Source organism: Myodes glareolus, chromosome 4 (assembly GCF_982192425.1).
Source record: "Myodes glareolus chromosome 4, mMyoGla1.1, whole genome shotgun sequence".
Classification (NCBI taxonomy): Eukaryota; Metazoa; Chordata; class Mammalia; order Rodentia; family Cricetidae; genus Myodes; species Myodes glareolus.
Genome location: NC_142029.1, coordinates 36,988,587 through 37,001,326, shown reverse-complemented (window position 1 = coordinate 37,001,326; position 12,740 = coordinate 36,988,587). Strand labels below are relative to the sequence as shown.

At 44.4% G+C, this 12,740-nt stretch overlaps 1 protein-coding gene across 2 annotated transcripts in view; it reads left to right on the top strand.

Moving 5' to 3' along the window:
- Fbxo9 (F-box protein 9) overlaps nt 1-8,155 on the top strand; it is a 33,849-nt gene extending 25,694 nt beyond the window's left edge. For both annotated transcript variants that reach the window (XM_048424380.3, XM_048424381.3), the window contains exons 8-13: nt 1,666-1,784; nt 1,977-2,067; nt 2,978-3,073; nt 3,362-3,455; nt 5,149-5,300; nt 7,636-8,155. In XM_048424380.3, coding sequence (XP_048280337.1) covers nt 1,666-1,784; nt 1,977-2,067; nt 2,978-3,073; nt 3,362-3,455; nt 5,149-5,300; nt 7,636-7,744 — 661 coding nt within the window. In that variant the 3' untranslated portion in view covers nt 7,745-8,155. The remainder of the gene's footprint in view (nt 1-1,665; nt 1,785-1,976; nt 2,068-2,977; nt 3,074-3,361; nt 3,456-5,148; nt 5,301-7,635) is intronic.
- The last annotated feature ends 4,585 nt before the right edge of the window (nt 8,156-12,740 follow it).

Here is a 12,740-nt window from a genome sequence, read left to right as displayed (position 1 = left end):
AGGTCAAGCTATAAACACACAGGGCTTTGGGAAACCTGGGTTGAAAATGTATCAGGTTTTTTTCCCCCCAGGTTCTGAGAGATAGTGGTGGATGGTACTGGGTTTTGGCACTCACAGCTAGCTAGTCTCAAGGCAACAAGCTGGAGAAGAACCCTTGCTCCACAGAGTGCAGACGGCACCAGGTAGTGGAACTTAGGAGTTGCCTTCCTGGAGCTGCTAGAAGTGGGCAGACACAGGTAAAGCTGGGAGTCTATCATCAGCTGCAGTGCCAAGAGACCCCCCAAGTACCCCCAGAAAAATGCAGATGGGACTCTAGCTTGAGATAGTGCCACCTACTGATCTGAGAATGCTGAGTGGCTAGAAGGTTGGGAGGCCCACAGACCAGGGCTTCGGCCAGCATCAGATGTTCCGCTCACCCTAAGGCTGAAGGATATCTAACATTGGCTGTTGTTGTAGCAGCTTAGATTCTGTGAGTTTCCTTATGAGTTTCCTTGTGAAGCATGGCAGCCACTCTTACACCAGCCAACTCCTGGAACTAACTGTATTAAAACCCCTGTAGATAGTGCAGTGGCGGTGTGCTTGTTTAGCATGTGCAAGGCCTTGGGTTCAATTCCCAGCACACAGCCCTTCCCCCAAAGCCTGTGTGAGGTCCCACAGTTAGAGCTGCCAGCCTGCTCTTGAACTGCTGTTGCCAACACTAAACTACTTCCTTTTCCTGGCAGCACAAAGACAACCTGTCCCCAGCAGCTGGCACTGAAAACCTGTCCCCAGCAGCTGGCACCAAAGCTGCAGTTCTTCCATTCTCTTTGTTGCCTTTCCATTTAGGGCTCTTGCCACTTCTTGCTGTTTGCATTGCTCTCCCTCACCCAGTGACAGGATGCTGTCTCCTTTGCTGTTGGATTCTCGGCAACAGTCGTGGCAGGGACTCTCCAGCTCCCTTGGCTCCTTCATCTTTGCTTAGCAGTTTGTTTGTTTCCTTCAGTGTTTAGATTGGGTCATCCCTTCCCTGATCTTTAGTAGACGTTCCTGTTGGAAGTCTATTGCTAGGCACATTGGAACTTCTTTGTTGTATTTTGGTTGTATTTGGTTGGGATCCTTTGTTCTTCCTGATTCCTGGGTGTTTGTTTCCAGGTTTGGGAAAGTTTCTGTTATTTCTTTAAATTGGCTTTCTGTCCCTTTATCATCCTCTCTTGTCTTGAATGCACTGACTTTGCTCTGTTGATGCTGTCTCAGATTCTGTCACCTTTCCTTACTCCATTTCTCTCAGAGCTATCCTTTGAAAGCATAGTCATGCTCTGTTTCTAGTGGCGTGCAGCTCTTGTAAGCCGTCACTCTGCAGCCGTAAGCTCTTGTAAGCCGTCACGCTGCAGGCGTCCTCCTCCGTCTTGCTCAGCTTGCTCTCTTCTGCAGCCTGTGCTCCTACTGGCTCTTTGCTGAGCCCATCATTCACACTCCAACCCAAACCTTGCACTGGCCACACCTGCCAGGGTAGTCTTCCCTGTCCCTGTGGTGACCATGCCCAAAGGGCCATTTTATTGAACAGTGTCATTCCTGTCTGACTACTTTTGTGGTTGGATTTTACACTGAGCACGCTCTACCTGCATATTCCTCTCACCAGTAAACAAAAGGTCCTTTACACTTATTGGTGATGTGCTTTCTACCTAGAGACCCTGAAATATGGCGTCTGGCTTGCTTGAAAGTGTGGGGCAGAGGCTGCATGAAACTCGTCCCGTACTCATCCTGGAGAGAGATGTTTTTAGAACGGCCTCGTGTTCGCTTTGATGGTAAGTTCAACTCAGCAACTCAGGAGATGTCATGACCTGCAGTGATCATTTTGATAAATGCACTGTTTTAAGTCCATTTCTGTAATAGACTAAAGTGTGTATGAGCATAATTAAGGGAGACAACACTATGGTATATGATTCTGACTTAAATTGTATTTATGTATTTTTAAGACAACTACTCTTTTTTTCTAGGCGTGTACATCAGTAAAACCACATATATCCGTCAAGGAGAGCAGTCTCTGGATGGTTTCTATAGAGCCTGGCACCAAGTGGAGTACTACAGGTAGCGAGGGCTGGGTAGAGTTGTGTAACGGAGCGAGTGAGAGCTCCCGCCAGGATGAGCTCCTTAGTTATTCAGTCTGTTTTCTGTTGCTCATGATTTATCCACAAAATGATCCTCGATATTTTTATCCAGTATTATGACAGGAACTGCACTCAAAAACCAAAAGATTAATATAAATTTTATAATTCCTTCAGCCCCTAGTTGCAGTCCAGAGCCCTTTTTCTTTGTTATGATTATAACATACAAGGCTTGTCCCCCCAGCCCTAGTGTTACCACGTGTGACTGCTGCTGAGAATAGGTAGACTAGTGCTGGTATATTGATTATTGGGTCCCACTTTGTTGGGTGTTCATTAGTGCCTTAGGGAAATAGAGAACTTTAAGAAAAGAGCCAAGTTTTTTGTTCTGTTTTGTTTTGTTGTTGTTTTTGTAATTTGTTTTATTGTCTGAAACTTGCTGCAAACTCACTACATAGTTAAGGATGACCTTGAACTTCTGATCCTCCAGCTTCCACCTCCTGATTGCTAAGAATTGCAGAAGTATACCACCACGTGCAGTTTTATGCTGCTGGGGGTCAGCACAGGGCCTTGTCTGTGCTAAGTGACTACTCTGTCAATTAAGCTACATTCTGGCCTACATCTGTAGCTTTAAAGAATCTGGGTCAAAAAGATCCAAGTTAATGTTTATCCAGTGAGTAAAATGAAAAGGTCAGCAGATCCCTAAGGAAGTTCATAGAATGCCTTAGTTGTCCTTATAGGCTGACTTTGTCGTGCATGTGTTCCTATCTTAGCAGTGCTTTGCTGGTGGTATTTCAGTCTGGGTTTCACAGCTATGACCAAGTGTAGGTACTGCAAACCAAGGGCATGTTTTATATTGTATGTGTAGTGGTGTTGGCGTTTTTCTTTTTATGTAGGTACATAAGATTCTTTCCCGATGGCCATGTGATGATGTTGACAACCCCTGAGGAGCCTCAGTCCATTGTTCCCCGTTTAAGAACTAGGAACACCAGGTAGTGTTTTTATATAGCTTTCTAGCCAGTCCATATTTTCAGATTTAACGTCCTCTGGCTGAATATGTATGACTTAAAAGCAGGCACAGGGCATGGGGGAAACAGTCTCCAGAAGCCTTTCCCTAGACAGCCTGCCTGTATAATAGACTTGGGACTTCAGAGTTAAAGTTCATTCTCGTCCTAGTAACCCTTTGCAGGCGAGTTGAGCAGGTGGTGGTATAACTCAGTTTCCTAGATAACTCCAGTAACTATAACTGGTTGATTTAAGATGTGTTTATTATTTCTTAGAACGGATGCAATTTTGCTGGGTCATTATCGCTTGTCACAAGATGCAGACAATCAGACCAAAGTGTTTGCTGTAATAACTAAGAAAAAAGAAGATGTGAGTATGCCCCGTGGAACTGGTGATGTTCCTGTTCCGTAGCTCATTCATCCATGCGTTCCCAGCTAGGAAAACAGTGGTATTCCGGGGTAAAATGTGTGCTGACCTCTAGCAGGTCTACCAGAACAGCTGGAGTTTTCTCCTCTTTTATCTGGAACAGTGTGTTTGTCTTTCCAGAAAATTATTCTAGGATTCTTACACGTAGGAATGTCTCTGTCCACCAGGGGGGCGGCTGCTTCTTGGGCCACCTGCACAGACTACTCTTTTGCCAGGAGACTTGCAAGGAGAGCATTTTATTGAGAAAAAAAGCTACCCACTTTGTTTTTGTGAAGAACTATGTCACATATATGTTACTGATATATGTCACCTTCTGCAGTGCTCCAAATTCTTGGCAGATTACAGAGCTATTATTTTCACACCTTTCTCTAAGTTCCTTTGTCCAGTCCTGGTGAAAAGTCACAGTGCATATCTGTCACATCTCTTGTGAGGTAGCTGGAGCAAGTACGGTCTGTTGCCTGTGTAAGTGGTAGTTTTTGTGGGACCCTTCTCTCTTCCTAGTGTCACATAGTAAGACAGTGCAGGGGCTTATCTGTGAGTCCCATCATCCTGTGACCACATCCCTGGCTTCCCTGCCTCCTTTGATAGGCTCCTGGACTGTTGTGGTGCAACAGTCTGAAGAACAGAGATAATTACTTTGACTGTGGCTGTGTGTTTCCTGATGACATCATTAATTTATTTCTAATAAAAGCATTTAGGAATTCCCATGTAGCATGCTGGTATCCTTTTATAATGAAACTAGTCACAGTGTTCGTAATTTGCAAAAGTATTATTAGAATGAAATCACGTCCATCTGTCTATGGACTATTTTATTGTTGTTGTAAAAGATGAGCTGTACTCTGTGCTTTTATATATAAACATATATATATAATTATATATAACAAATAATACTATATATGTATATATAACATATATACGTATATATGTATATTGTGTGTGCAATGCATGTATATATGTGATAAGGTCTTACTCCATAACCCTGACTGGCCTGGAACTCATTCTGTAGATCGAGGAATCATCAGATTCACAGAGATCCACCTGTCCCTGCCCAGAACTGGGATTAAAGGCGTGTGTCACCATGCCTCAGTCCATGCTTTCTTTAATAGCCTTCAGCAATTTATCACTTTCTGCCTTAAGATTTTTTTTAACTTTGCTTATTGTTTGTATATGATATTTTGACTGCATGCTTGTCTGTGCACCATGTGTATGCCTGGTAGCTGCAGAGGCCAGAAGAGAGCATTGAATCCCCTGGGACCAGAGTTGCAAACAGTTGTGAGCTGCTGTGTGGGTGCTGGGAATTGAACCCAAATCTTCAATAAGAGGAGCCAGTGTACTTAACTGCCAAGCCATCTCTCCAGCCCTTAAAAAGTATTTCAAAGGAGTTTTTCCTAATAGAAGAAACTATTAAGATCAGGAGATAGAAGTTTGTGAAACTGCTGGGTTTAACCTCCCTAATCCTCATTTCTTCAGCCGTGTATTTAACATGAAGTTACTGTGATGGTGGGGGACAAACCTGGTATTTTACTTGCTGCTTTTTCAAGTCTGCAGTGTGTAATTATGAAGTTACGTGTAGTGTGACTCTGACATCATATGTCCATACACGGTTATCATAGCTCACGAGTCTTTTCTTTTACAGAAACCACTTGACTATAAGTACAGATATTTTCGTCGTGTTCCTGTACAAGAAACAGATCACAGTTTTCATGTGGGACTGCAGCTGTGTTCCAGTGGCCACCAGAGGTTCAACAAACTCATCTGGATCCACCACTCTTGTCACGTTACATACAAGTAGGTGAATGCAGGAAAGACTGCCAAGATTAGGGCCTGGAGAGACAGCTCAGCAGTTAAGGCCGCTTGCTTATTTTTCCAGAGGACCCAGGAATCTGCAGTACCCATTTGGCAGCTCACAGCCATCTGTATCTCCAGTTCCAGGGCATCTGATGCTTTCTTATGGCCTCCACAGGCACAAGACATATGTGGTGTACAGACACATGCAGGCAAAATAACCATGCACATAAAAGCCAAAAAAAATTTTTTTAATATTTATTTATTTATTATGTATACAATAGTCTGTCTGTGTGTATGCCTGGCCAGAAGAGGGCACCAGACCCCATTACAGATAGTTGTGAGCCACCATGTGGTTGCCGGGAATTGAACTCAGGACCTTTGGAAGAGCAGGCTGGAGAGATGGCTCAAAAAACCTCTGAGCCATCTCTCCAGCCCCTGAGAAAATTTTAAAATAAAAAAAATAAAAAAATAAAATAAAATAAAAAAAGAAGCTAGGACTAGCATAAAAGTATACTTTATATTTAGCTTGAGAGGCTTGATATGTTTGAAATTCTTCAGTATCTTGTTACAAAGTAAAACCACAGTGTAAAACTACAATGAACCTAAAAAAAAAAAAAAGAAGACAAAAGAGAGGCTCAAATATAAAACAGTTGAACGTAAGTGAGGAAGTGGAGCCCTGCTGCTCCTGCCCAGTCAGTGCTTCTGCTTCAGGAGTCAAAGTGCGGAAGGCCAAGCTTCAGTGCCCACAACCCCTCCATAAGAAGGGGACATTCCTTCCATAGAGCTGAGGCCCTGAGACTGTGAATGCAGTGCTCCTTCATTGACTGCTGTAGGCTCATCTCAAAGGTTGTTTTCCCACAGGTCACATTAATGCCTTTTACTTCATTTCTGTTGGATTGTTCTTAGAGATTATATAATGATTTTAAGAATTATATTTGCATAATTTTAAAAATTATCTGTTTTAAAATAGTGTTCAGTATAACCCAAGGACAAATGTTAATATTAGGTAGGTGATTCCTGTTTAAAACTTTTAATTCTGTGAGATAGGATTTAGTCTGATTACCTAATTGTTGTAGGGGACCGCTTGTTGTTTCTCAGCCTCCCGGTTAGCTTAGACCCAAAATAACCACACAGAAACTGTATTAATTAGATCACTACTTGGCCCATTAGCTCTAGTTTCTTATTGGCTAACTCTTACATATGAATTTAACCCATTTCTATTTATCTGTATATCACCACAAGGTTGTGGCCTACCAGGAAAGTTTTTAGCATGTCTGTCTCTGGCTATGGCTCCATGGTGTCTCCCTAACTCTGCCTTCCTCCTCCCATGCTATAGGCCAAGTCAGTTTCTTTATTCATTAACCAATAAAAGCAACACATAGACAGAAGTACCTCCCACACCACCTAATTAATCAAGAATATCAAAATGAGCAGTACAGAAATAAGAAAAAGTTTAGAAATGCTAGGTCATGTGACTGCCAGTGTTATTGGTTGCTGACTTGAGAGAAGATTAGTGTTCTGGGGCTCTTCATGCAGGTTGAATCCAGAATTCTGGGAGAGAAGTTTTGAGGCAGGCTACCATGGATGTCCTCTACAGACTTGACCTTGCAGGGCCAACCTTCCTCAGTGCTCATTTGGAGGCTCCGCCCACCAACACATGCCAGCCTTTCCCCTCTTGATTCTATCTGTGATCTGATGGTGGTGGGTCCTGCTTTTCACAGTAAAACCCTTAAGTAGAAGGCAGCCAGTGAGTGGTTGCTGCAGTTTGTGTTGCCACAGTTTATGCTTGCCTCAGTAGGAAATAAGAATCATTCTCCAGGAGGGAAGTGCTTTTAACTGCTTGTGACCACAATCTTGTACTCGTCAGAGTCACTTGATTTTCTGCCCTGGCTGACTTCTCTTCAGGAGTGCATACTTTGGCTGTAGTGGCATATCTAGTGCCCCCCTCAGCATGCACATGCTTAGGACTTTGCCATTAATCAAATACTAAATCATTAGTTCTGTTGTATTTAACACTGGCTGCAGGTTTGTTGGTAGCCTTTGACTTGGAAATTCTTTTACATATATGTAGAGGGTCATGATGAATAATAACACATTACTATAATTGCCAAATATCAGAAACAACCTAACTTTCTAAAAAAATTATTTAATAAGTTATGATACAAGCAGGGGTTTTATGTTATGCAGCTAGTACAAATGGTTTCTGAAGGAAGTTTTTAAATGTTTTACAGTGTGCCTCCATTGTTTATACTTTAAACCCACCCTGTATGAACATGCAGGGATTTCACGTAAACTGGAATTTCTTCATTCTAGTGGTTTTGTACTTTGTTTCTAGATCAACTGGTGAGACTGCAGTCAGTGCTTTTGAGATTGACAAGATGTACACCCCCTTGTTCTTCGCCAGAGTGAGGAGCTACACCGCGTTCTCTGAGAGGCCCCTGTAGAGCCTCGCCAGCATGCTGCTGCTGCATGAACAGAGAACGCCAGAATCCCTAAGTTATATGTACATAATGGAGTTGGAACTGTTTTAAGTTGTTGGAATTCCTTTAAGAAGAGCATAAATTATTTTTTTTTATTTAAAGGGTAGTTGATTCCTGGGGTAATTTGTTTTGAAATTAGAAGTTGTTAAGTACATTTATGTTGTAGTAAACTGTAATGTGGGGTTTTAAATCATGTTTTCAAGCAGGTTTCTGAGCAGATCTGCCATGTACACCCGCACACTCGCATACGTCAGGGAGCACACTGGGTAGTTCTTATTCCCGCATGACCTGTGTCCTCGCATCAGACTCAGAATGTGAAACTTGGTCTGGATTTGTTTGAAACTCTTCAATAAAGATCACAAATGTTTCTTTCAAGATGTGGTAGCCTTTAAAAAAATGGGAGAGTATTTAATAAACAGTCCTGGGATAGCCAGCAAGGGCTTAGGAGCCTCAGTCATCTTCACCTTCACTCGAATCTCATCTACAAGACTTAGAGATATGTAAGTGGGGGACAGTTGAATTCACTCAGGCGGAACTAACAAGCTCAGCCAACTGACTTGGGTCTTTCTTCAGAAGTGAACACTGCAGCATCCCATAAGTCGTATACTGTGAAAATAAAGGGCAAATGTGGACCAACAGGAGAGATAAGATGCATGAATGAAACAGTAGAGCAGATTATAAAACAGGAAGAAAACATTGGAAAACAGGTGCTTTTAAAAAAAAATATTGATTCTTTGGGAATTTCACATCATACACCTCAATTCTGCTTACCTCCCAATCCCCGCATAGCCTCCCCTCTCCTCTGCAGTGGCCCCCCAAAAGAAAATTTTAAAAAAATCAAAGAAAGCAGATAAAAGCAAGAACAAAACAACCAATAAACAAAAAAACCTCTTTGCTTCTTATTGCTCGCCTCTCCAATACCTCTTCATTGCACTGGGGCAGTGTCCACACAGTAGACCTCTTCATTGCTCTGGGGCAGTGTCCACACAGCAGACCTCTTCATTGCTCTGGGGCAGTGTCCACACAGCAGACCTCTTTATTGCTCTGGGGCACTGGGGCAGTGTCCACACAGTAGACCTCTTCATTGCTATGGGGCACTGGGGCAGTGTCCACACAGCAGACCTCATCATTGCTCTGGGGCACTGGGGCAGTGTCCACACAGTAGACCTCTTCATTGTTCTGGGACAGTGTCCACACAGTAGACCTCTTCATTGCTCTGGGGCAGTATGCCATACAGTAGACCTGCTGGTAGTGTTGCACGGCACCAGTTCCTTCACCAGCTCCAGCAGGTCCTAGATGGGGTAGATGTAAGCGTGGGCCAATCCTAGGCCCAGCTGTGGGTCTGGGTGGTAGCTGAGTTGGTCATTTCAGGCCACTGAGGCCACCCTCCTCAGATGACGGGGTGGAGCCAGTTCCCCTACATACCATCAGGGTCAAGTCTCTCACCTGTGGTGAGGGGTGGGGCCATCTCTCTGATAGCATGGGTCAGCTCTCTTGCTGTAGAGTCCAGCAAGGCTGAGCCAGCTTTCCCTGGGTTAGTGAAGGGTGGGGCCAGCTTAGCATGGTGCTCTGGTTTCATTACCCATGGTTCCCATGGCCTCCTGACACAGGCTGTAGACATCAACACAGATCCCAGCTGCAGCTGGACCACGGACCCAGACCTGGTACTCGGCAGCAACTCGGGCCTGGATGACATCCTGGCTCTGGGGGGAAACACTGGACACTCAGATTGGGATTGTTCTGGCAGTGGCGTAGCCCCTAGACACCACAAGGCCCCAACCTCATGTTCTGTGCAACCTTTGGCGGCAATATGGGACTTGGACATTAGCAGAGACGCCAGCTGCAATAGGACCACAGACCCAGACATGGTCCTTGGCAGCAGCTGGATCTGGATGTCACCATTGGCCCAGGTGGCAGTGCAGGCCACTCAGGTCGGCAAGGCCTCAGCAGTAGTGTGGCCCTCAGTCCCCAACATGGCCTGAGACCTTAGGCGTCTGCATGGGCTTCTGTGGTAACACAGAGTCTGGCTGCACCAAGGCCACAGATCCAGACACGGCCCTCAGCTGCAGCCCTGGCTCAGATGTCACCACGGCATTGGGTAGCAGCAAAGGCCATTCAGATCTGCATGGCCCTGGCTGCATTGTGGCCCTCGGACACTAACATGGACTCAGGTGGCTGAACTGACCCTGGACATCCACGTGGTCCTCGGCGGCAGCAGGAGCCGCATATGAGAAGACAGGTTTATTAAACATGACAAATATGGCTGATTTTTGGATTTCAGATGAAGTGTGAGATGCCAAAGCTACAAGTTACCTTAGACATTGTTAATTGGCTAACTGTCTGTTGCAGGAGGCGGACTACTTGTTCTTCCCAGCTGCCCAGCTAGCTTATACCCGAAATAATCACACAGAAACTGTATTAATTAAATCACTGCTTGGCCTATTAGCTCTAACTTCTTATTGGCTAACTCTTACATCTTAGTTTAACCCATTTAACTATTCATCTGGAAATTGCCACGTGGCAGTGGCTTACCAGCGAAGATTCAGCATATATGACTCTGGCAGCTCCGTGGTGTTTCTTTTGCTCTGCCCTTCTTTCTCCCAGCATTCAGTTCTGTCTTCCCTGCCTACCTAAGTTCTGCCCTATCAACAGGCCAAGGCAGTTTCTTTATTAACCAATGAAAGTAACACATAGACAGAAGGACCAACTATCCTCATGGAGGTGGTGAGGAAAAATTTAAATAATTTAAATTTAAATTTTTTTGAGATAGTGTCTCACCATGTAGCTCTGGCTATCTTGGAACTCAGTATGTAGACGAGGCTGGCTTTGAACTCATTAAGATCCACCTGTCTGCCTCCCAAATGCTGAGATTAAAGGCATGTACCCTATTTTATTTTTTTTGAGATTATAATATAATTACTTAATTTTTCTTTTCCCCTTTCCCCCTTTAAAGTCTCCCAAAGTCTGTCCTTGCTCTCTTTCAAATTCTTGGTCTCTCTCTCTCTCTCTCTCTCTCTCTCTCTCTCTCTCTCTCTTTAATTATTGTTATATACATTTATGTGCTCCCCCTCCCCTCTCCCTGTCCCTCTCATCCGTTAGCACACCCTGCTTTGTCTGTATGTTACTCCTGTATGTGTTTTGCGGGTTGGCTGCTTAGTATTGGATAACCAATTGAAGTGTTCTTCCTGGGGAAGACTGTTTGTTCTGGTCTCAGCATTTCTCAGCTTCCTGTAGTTCTTCGTGTGGATTTGACATCTCCTGGGCATTCTGACATCCATGTAAGCATGTCTATTCTCTGACTCTTACAATCGTCTGCAATTTTCCCTGAGCCTTGGGTGTGGAAGGGAGTGCTTTGTGGTTGTATCCACTGGGACTGGGGCTCACAAATGCATTTTGATTGGTTGTGATTTTCTGTAATGGTCTCTGCTGGAGAAAAGTTACCTTGGTGACAGTGACAGACTACTCTTATCTGTGGGAAAAGAACAAATATTTTAGAATGTAGTTAGGGATTATGCTGGTTTGATAGAATAGCCTCCCCTTCCACAATGTTTTCTGAGCCTTTTGAGTGGGGAAGGAGTTGAAAGAGCCTATTTTTTTAAAAACAGGGTCTCAGTGTGTAGTCTGGCTGGCCTGGAGCTCACAGAGGCCTGCCTGCCTCTGGTGGGATTAAAGGCATGTATACCTGAACAATTCCTTTAAAACCTTGACTCCAGTGTCGTGTGAAAGTAACTACTAAGTCGATACAGTAAAATGTGTTTTCGCCACTAGGTGTCAATCTTGTCCCAGGTTTTTGATCTTCATGGTGTTGACCAGAGTGCTTGTGTCAGACTGAGGAAATTTCATCAACATCCCAGCTTCTGACTTAGTTCGAATCTCTGTGGCTGTGTTAAAACACCACTATTAAAGCTACTTGGGGCAGAAAGGGTTAGTTCACCTTCCAACTCTCAGGTCATGCCCATCACTGGGGGAAAATCAGGGTAGGAACCTGGAGGCAGGAACTGATGCAGAGGCCACGGAGGGGTGCTGCTTACTGGCTTGCTCCTAACATTGCTATCTTATAGCACCCAGGACCACCCATCCAGGGGCAACTCCTACAAGGACTGAGCCCCCCCATATTAATCACTACGAAGATGCACTACATCAGCCTTTCATCAGCTATGGCCTTGGAACAGAGGCTTCCTTTTCCTTGTTCCTACTATTATCCTTATCCCAGCATATGAGAGTACAGTGAGTGCCCCAGAGCTCCGCTCGCTTCCGGCGTTCCTGTGAAACTACTTTGTAGGAAGTCACGGCGTCTCTTTCACTGCCGTGACTCCGAGGCCTTGCGAACATGCATGACTGAGTTGTTAGGATCGGCTAGCGGCCATTTCCATTCAAGACCCCATGCCGATTTCTTCTTTTCTCATTTAGTTTCTGAATTCAGTCTGATTTCCTTGATGACTGACTCGGACCAATCCAGGCTTCAGACACGGAAAGGCAAGTCTTTGGACAGGTTCTTCGGTGTGCCGTCTCTGAGATGACATGATTATAGAGAACCTAGGAATCATAGTTTCTCCCAGGCTTGGGCCAAATCCCATCAGCATGGACATTGCCAAGAAAGGTCTTCCCCTTGTCTTATGATTTGTATTTTCTTCCTTTCTTCCTTTCTTTCTTTCTTCCTTCCTTCCTTCCTTCCTTCCTTCCTTCCTTTCTTTCTTTCTTTCTTTCTTTCATTTTTCTGAGGCAGAATTTGCTCAGGCAAGCCTCAAATTCACTATGTGTCTGAGGATGAGTTTGAACTCTTGATCCTTCTGCCTCCACCTCCACATTGCAGGCAAGCACCTCTGTGCCCACTCTGTGCAATGCTGGGGGTGGAAATAAGGCCCTCGCGCACGCTAAGCAAGCACTCTACCAACTGAGCTAGGTCTCTGCCCCGATTTGTATTAAAGTTTAAGACTAAAGGCAAAGTTTCTCCTGCCTT